Here is a 6,666-nt window from a genome sequence, read left to right as displayed (position 1 = left end):
CCGTGGGCCACCAGCCCCAGGCTGCCGTCCATGGCGTAGTCCAGCCCGTTGAGCAAGGGCGGGTGGGACGGCAGGGAGGAGATGGAGGACGGCGACTGGGGGAGGCCGTAGGGACTTCCGTCCCGCAAGTCCTGGTACGACTGTCCTGTCCCCTCCATGGAGAAGCTGCCGTTCAGCAACTGTCCGCCTGCCACGTCCCCCACGGTGCCGTAAACCCTGTTGGTGTGGCCGAGCTCTGAGAGGATCTGGTCTTCTGCTGGGGAGAGGAGGGAGAGCAGAGGGGGGGGATCAGCGCAGGGGGCAGCCCTGCAGCCCCCCCACCCCACACCAGCACCCTGCTCACCGCGGAAGCTGAGCTCGCTGTCACTGACACCACAGTCCTCAGCCGAGCTCTCCTTCTCCAGCTTGCCACCCCCGCGGCTCCGCTTGACGCTCTTATAAAACTGCCCCCAGCGATGCCGCCCCGCGTCCTTCTTCAGCCGCTTCTCCTTGGCCCGGCGGTTCTGGAACCACACCTGGGGAGAAACGGGAACCTTGATGGCACCCTGGCACCCCTGCATGATGGCACCCACGCGACCCAGCATACCAGCACCCATGCAAGCCAGCACGCCAGCACCCCCGACACCCCTACATCCCAGCATGCCAGCATCCTTGTACCTCTGCCACCCAGCACCCCTGCAACCTCACAGGCCAGCACTCACGCGACCCAGCATGCCAGCATCTGTGCTACCCAACTCCTACACCCCCATGCAACCCCGCACCCCGGCAACCCCGCAGCACCCATGCACCCCAGCAGGCCAGCAACCTGGCATGCCAGCACCCCTGCAACCCTGCATGCCAGCACGCCTGGCAACCCAGCTCCCAGGCAGCCCTGCCACCCCAATACCCCTGCAACACCTGAAGCCTGGCAGCCCTGTAACCCAGCACCCCTGCAACCCAGCACCCCAGTGGGACCCCTGTGGCCCTCTTTGCTAGGGGCAGGGTGGAGAGGGGCGTCCCCGTGGCCTCACCTGCACCACCCTCATGTCGAGCCCCGTCTCGGAGGAGAGCTGCTCCCGCACGTGCCGGGCGGGCTTGGGGGAATTTTTGTAGGCATTCTTCAGCGTCTCCAGCTGCTTGGCCGTGATGGTGGTCCGGGGCCGCTTAGCACCCGCCTCTGAGTCATCTGCAAGCAAAGGAGCCGGTACCAGAGCCGACCACGGCAGCGTGAGCAGCCCCGAACCGCCAGCCCATGCCGCTGGGGAAAAACTCCCCAAAAACCAGCTGCCCCAGAGCCTGTGGCAACCCCTTTCGCAGGTATGACATCAGTGACATGACCCACGGCCACCCCTAGCTGGGATGTCCTGCCTCGTAGCCCTTTCGGGGTGCCTACCATTCTGCTTGGCGGTCTCATAGTCCTCCTTGCAGACCAGCCGCCCATCCTCCATCAGGTAGAACTCGTCGCCGGTGGCCAGCTGCCGGCTGCAGATGATGCAGGCGAAGCAGTGGAGGTGGTAGACGAAGTCCTGGGCTTTGCGGACCACCTGGGTGGGGGGGATGCCCTGCTGGCACGCTGTGCATTTGGTCCCAAAACGCCTGCAAGGAGAAGCGGGTGACCCTGAGCCCCCCTGGCGAGGTGGACTTTGCTGGAGATGGGGTGGGACCAGGAGGCAGGGCAGAGTTTAAACCAGCAATCAACCTAATTATGCATGACACTTCACACGGCAGGGGTTTATCTTCTTCAGTGTGAAAGACCAGCCTAATGGAGCTGAGGAGGGTTTGATTTTAATGGTTCTTTTAACTAATGCTTATAGGCTGCCTGATTTTCCCCTGCAAGGACAGTACATATTTCATCCACATTAATACCAAATAAATTAATTACACCGCCCCGCTAGCATGATGAATCCCAGATTAATGCAGAATGATGGGGCTCTTACACTGTAATGACAGCCTGACGGTGTGTTGGGTGTGCTGGCTTGGGGCAGGCGTGGGCCCGAGCGAGCCCACCGGCATGGCTGCACAGAGCATGCAAGGGGCGTGCGAGGAGCGTGTGAGACGCGTGGGAGCAGCACGCAAGGCACGTGCAAGAATGGTGCGAGGAGCATGCAAGAATGGTGCAAGGAGCGTGCAAGGAGCGTGCGTCTCGGTCGGCAGCCCCCACGGATCGCAGGCACTCTGCTGCAGAGAGCCTGGGGTGCCCGTTGTTCCCAGTGCACCCACCAGCACCCGTGTGGGTGCAGCTCGGGCTGTGGCAGGGTGAGGTTGCCCTGTGCAGACACGATGGCTAACACCTGGGTAACACCTGGGTAACACCTGCTGTAAACTAAATCAACGGCGCAAGGGTGACACGTGCCATGAGGTGGTGGCAGCACAGGAGAAAGTCAGAAATGAGTGGATGTTTCCACTGGTGTTTTCAGCATCAGCCATGTGGGCTTTGGGATTGGCATGGGGCAGATCCCCACCTCCCACTGGCACTGCAAGGGCTCTGCTGGGTCTCCCCTGCTCCCCCCAGCACCCTTAGACACCCCATCAGTGGGACACTGGGACACCACGGAGCCATCCTGGCGCTGCAGCAGCAGCCCAAGCAGCAAAGATATCAGAATAAATCCCTCCCCTATGCCTTAAACAGACCCATCTTCTTTGAAGGAGGCACCCCAGGAAAACCCAAGCCCTTTGGTCCCCAGCCCCAAGGCTGCAAGGGCAGGCAGTAGCATTCGGGAGTGCCCAGGGGGTACAGCCACCCCGCAGCACCTCTGGCTGCCCCCCGAGGGCTGAACACCCCCTGATCATGCAAAATCACTCCATGAGCCCCGAGGCTGCCCCGTGCCCCCACACCATCTGGAAAACTGGGGCACAGCCACCAAAGCTGGGTCCCTGAGACTGTCCCCGAGTCACGAAGGTGTCACCCAGGGACAGGCGGCAGGGCATGAGTGGCGCCGGCGCAATTTCGGCAGCTGCCCAAAGGGGTGTTGGGAAGCAGAAGGTGAGGAGGGAAAAAACCTGTTTTGTCTCATTTTCTAGGCTTGTATCCTAAAGGGAGAGTCCCTGGACATCTGCTGGGGAGACCTCCTGCTCTTCTGGAGTCAGCTGGGAAGGAGGGTGAGAGAGGGAGGGAGGGGTGGGATGGGAGAGGGAGGGACAGGAGAGGGAAGGAGGGAGGGAAGGATGAAGGGATGGAGTGAGGGATGAAGGGACGGAAGGGAGGGAAGGACGGGCAGATTACAGAAGGAAGGATAGGACAGACAGACAGAGAATGCTTTTCTGTGCCCTAGGCTGAGCCAGCGCAGGCTCTGCAGCCCCCATCCTCCCTCTGCCCATCCACACCCCCCCCACACATAACACAATTAAAGCCATTTTAACACACACACCCCAGCATCCCGGGGTGTTCCCACACCACCTGGGGATGGTCGGACCCAGGACAGAGCTGCCCGTGGCAGGGGACCAAAAGCTGTGATTTGAGGGAGGGAAAAAAGATGAAAATCAAAAAGTCTGGACTTTTCAGAAGCGGCTCCTGAATTGCAAACCTGCCTCTGATGTTGGCCTTAAATCCTCGCGTCCTCTGCAGGTTACCTACCCCAAAATCAATGAGCGGTTGAAATAAAGGTGAGGTGAGAGCCTGAGAGAGTGCCGAGATGCTATTGATTGGCACCAAATAATCCAGGCAGGACCTCATCTAAGAAAGTCGCTGATCTTTCAACTCTAATTAACATTGATTACCCGCACCTTTTGGGCGACTATTTAAATGACTGGGAGATTAATAGGCTGGAAAATATCAGAAGTGAAGTGTTATTACCCAGGCTGTAGCGGCTGCTTTGGCCATTGCATGCTCCCCAGCTGGGAAGGAAGAATTCAGGATGCATCCTTGGCCCTGATGGCTGGCAGGGGGGGATGTAGGAGGCTTGAGAGCCCGGGGATGGGCAGGCAGGGAAAGTCCTGCCCAGGGATTAGCCCGGGGAGTAATCGCCATGGGTTGGTTCAGCCGGCTGGCTGCAGAGGATGATGGGGAGAGCCGGCATGGCCAGGGATGTGCAGGGGATGATGGCGTGGAGAGGCCGCCCCGCTCCCTGAAGTGCAGCAGGTCCTTTTCGGCCGGTCCCCATCACCTGCACCCGGGCAGCAAAAGGTGCACCCGCTGGCCAGGATCTGGCCCTTCTCCCCGCAGGAGGAGTAAACCAGCACCCCTCCGTTTCACAGCCATTCACCCCTGGCAGAGCTGTGCCCAGCCCTGGTGCAACATCCTCTGCCACCTCTTGGGAAAGCTCCCAAATTTTGCCAGCTGCCAGGGACTAAAGCATCGCTGCCGAAAAGTCCATTTTTAAAAGGAAATGTGGAGCAGGGAAACACCGAGGCTGGGGCATCGCACAGCTCAGAGGCAGCTGCCAGCGAAACCAAATGAGGTTTTTACCAGGAGCAAAAAAAAAAATGATTAAAAAAAAAAGGGGGGGGAGGGGGGAGGAAAGGTAAAAAGATGAAGGGAGGGAAACGGCATCAGCAAGCCCCAGTGAAGCGAGCGAGGGGCTCGGGCGGGAGCAGGCAGCGATGGATGCTGCTGCCTTGCATGGGTTTCTCCTGCCCTCTAGCTCCGAGCGGAGCTGGGGCCACTGCGGAGCCACCGCAGCTTGCCTTCCCATGGGGGGCTGAAACCAGCACCGGGTGGGGCCAGGAGCATCAGGGGGATTTGGGGCTTTCAGAAGGTCAAATCCCAACAAACAGCATGCAGCCTGTGGCAGCTGTAAAGCACCAACAAATCCTTTATTTCCACAACAACAACAACAACAACAAAAAAAGCTAGAGGAAGATTTTGGAGAAATTATGCTTAAAAATAGGTTGTGTGTTTGTCTGCTTTGGGGGCAGGGAGACGCCACTTTCGGGGGGCTGTGCCCCCGAGTGGTCCTCACTTGAAGAAGTCCTCCTTGCAGTAGACGCTGCCGGCCCGGGAGAAGCAGCGGTCGGCCAGCTGCATCTGGCAGTCGGCACACTTGAGGCAGGAGCTGTGCCAGTGCCGGTCCAGGACCTTGAGGATGAACTTGTCCAGGATGTGCTGGTTGCAGCCGGCGCACTGGGGGATCTCTGGGCAGGGGGGAAGAGAGATGGAGACAAAGGCAGCGTCAGCCCCCGCAGCCCTCTCGCCCCCCACGGTGCTCCCACCCGGCCAGCAAAGCCCCGCGCTGGCACCCCCGAAGAGCTGCCACCCCTCACCAGCGTCTCAGCACATCTTCCTTTGCAAACCTTCACCAAAACCCTCCTGGACAGCAAAGCCCACGGCCCCGCCGGCTCCTCCATGCATGGACGCACACACACGCGCACGATGCTTTCGCCTTCTGCACCCCATTTTCCAAGCCACGTCCTGCTCCCTGCCACCCGTTTTGCCACCTGCCTCTCGCTCCCTCTGGGCTGGCATCCCACAACCCCCGACCAGGGACACAGCTTGCTGCTCCCCATGGCCACCCCCGTCCCCCAAGGGCCAGACTGCCAGGGTGAGCCAGGGGTTCATCCACAGGGTCCCAGCTGTGACCCAGGGGTGCAGGATGCCAACCACCACCACCCCACCCCCAGAGGCTTTTTCAACACGGGCAAATGTCTCTTCCCCTCTGCTCCCACTGCACCCCGAGGACCACAAGCCACCTGTGCTGGCCACGCTGGCCCCACCAGCAGCTGCCCAGCACCCCTCTCCCTGCAGCACCAGGGCACTGCGTGACTTTGCATCCCCCGCGGTCCAACACCCCTTTGGACCCTGGTTTTCCTGGAGCGGGGGGCAGCGGGTTTCTGCCTGCTTTCTGCCATCCGCCGGGGTGTGACAGACCCCTGTCGCTGGAAACAGCTGGAAAACGTGGGCTGAAGCAAGGCCACGCTGGAGCACAGCGGCAGTAACCAGGGGGAGCGGGTCCAGCCCCATCCAGTCCCCCCTGCCACAGCACCCATGATGGGGGGGGGGTGCTCCAAGGAGGAGGGCTCTTCCTAAGGCAAGACGTACACCCAGTCACCCAGACTCCTATAAAACGTCTGCCTATAGATGGACAGCTTCTATAGATCTGGAGAGCTGGATATTTATCTCCCTTTCTATCTGCCCGTAGTTCAGAATAAACGGGAGGTGCTGTAAAAGTCTGCAGGAGAAGATTGCCCGGTAAAAGCCAGGCACATCAGGCTGACATGCACGCATGAAAGAAGATTGATTTTTTTGGAAAGGGGGGGGAACCAACATGCCCATAGCTGGAGCATAAGAGCCAGAGAGATGTTTATGCATAAGGGCTGCCTCCCTCTCCTATGGCTGACAGTAAATAGCAGGGGGGTGGAGGGGATTTTTTTTCTTTTTTTTTAACGCTGCTACAAGTGCTGGGGAGGTTTAGGAGGCACCCTGTTGTCCCCAGCCAAAGTGGCCGAGCTGGGTGGCTCCTTTACTGCCCAGCGGTAAAAGAAGCCCCCATGCCCAGTGCTGGGCACAGCCAGGCTGTGAGGGAGAGGGGACAGGGAGGGTGGGGGGGAGCCTGTCCCTGTGCCCCCCGTAATGCTGCCCACTCCAGGGTGTGCCTGGGGGGCTCAGCAATGAGGAGAGAGGGGGATTCCTGCACCCCGGTCTGGGTGCTAGCGGGAGGGGGGGAAAAAAAAAAAAAAAAGGGAAGAAAAAGGGGGAAGGGGAAGAAAAAGGAGAAAGGAAAAAAGGGGGAAGGAAAAATTAAAAAAGGGAAG

General features: G+C 59.7%; 1 protein-coding gene across 1 annotated transcript in view; it reads right to left on the bottom strand.

Annotated features, from left to right (window-relative positions):
• Positions 1 to 5,266, bottom strand: part of LHX4 (LIM homeobox 4) — a 7,399-nt gene extending 2,133 nt beyond the window's left edge. The window contains exons 1-6 of the mRNA XM_009645339.1: positions 5,209 to 5,266; positions 4,878 to 5,049; positions 1,373 to 1,575; positions 1,011 to 1,165; positions 344 to 515; positions 9 to 253 (exon numbers count right to left, since the gene is read on the bottom strand). Coding sequence (XP_009643634.1) covers positions 9 to 253; positions 344 to 515; positions 1,011 to 1,165; positions 1,373 to 1,575; positions 4,878 to 5,049; positions 5,209 to 5,266 — 1,005 coding nt within the window. The remainder of the gene's footprint in view (positions 1 to 8; positions 254 to 343; positions 516 to 1,010; positions 1,166 to 1,372; positions 1,576 to 4,877; positions 5,050 to 5,208) is intronic.
• Positions 5,267 to 6,666: the final 1,400 nt, after the last annotated feature.

Source organism: Egretta garzetta, unplaced genomic scaffold, assembly GCF_000687185.1.
Source record: "Egretta garzetta isolate BGI_Z169 unplaced genomic scaffold, ASM68718v1 scaffold598, whole genome shotgun sequence".
NCBI lineage: Eukaryota > Metazoa > Chordata > Aves > Pelecaniformes > Ardeidae > Egretta > Egretta garzetta.
Note: the sequence above shows the minus strand (reverse complement) of the source record. Positions and strands in the feature narration are given on the sequence as shown.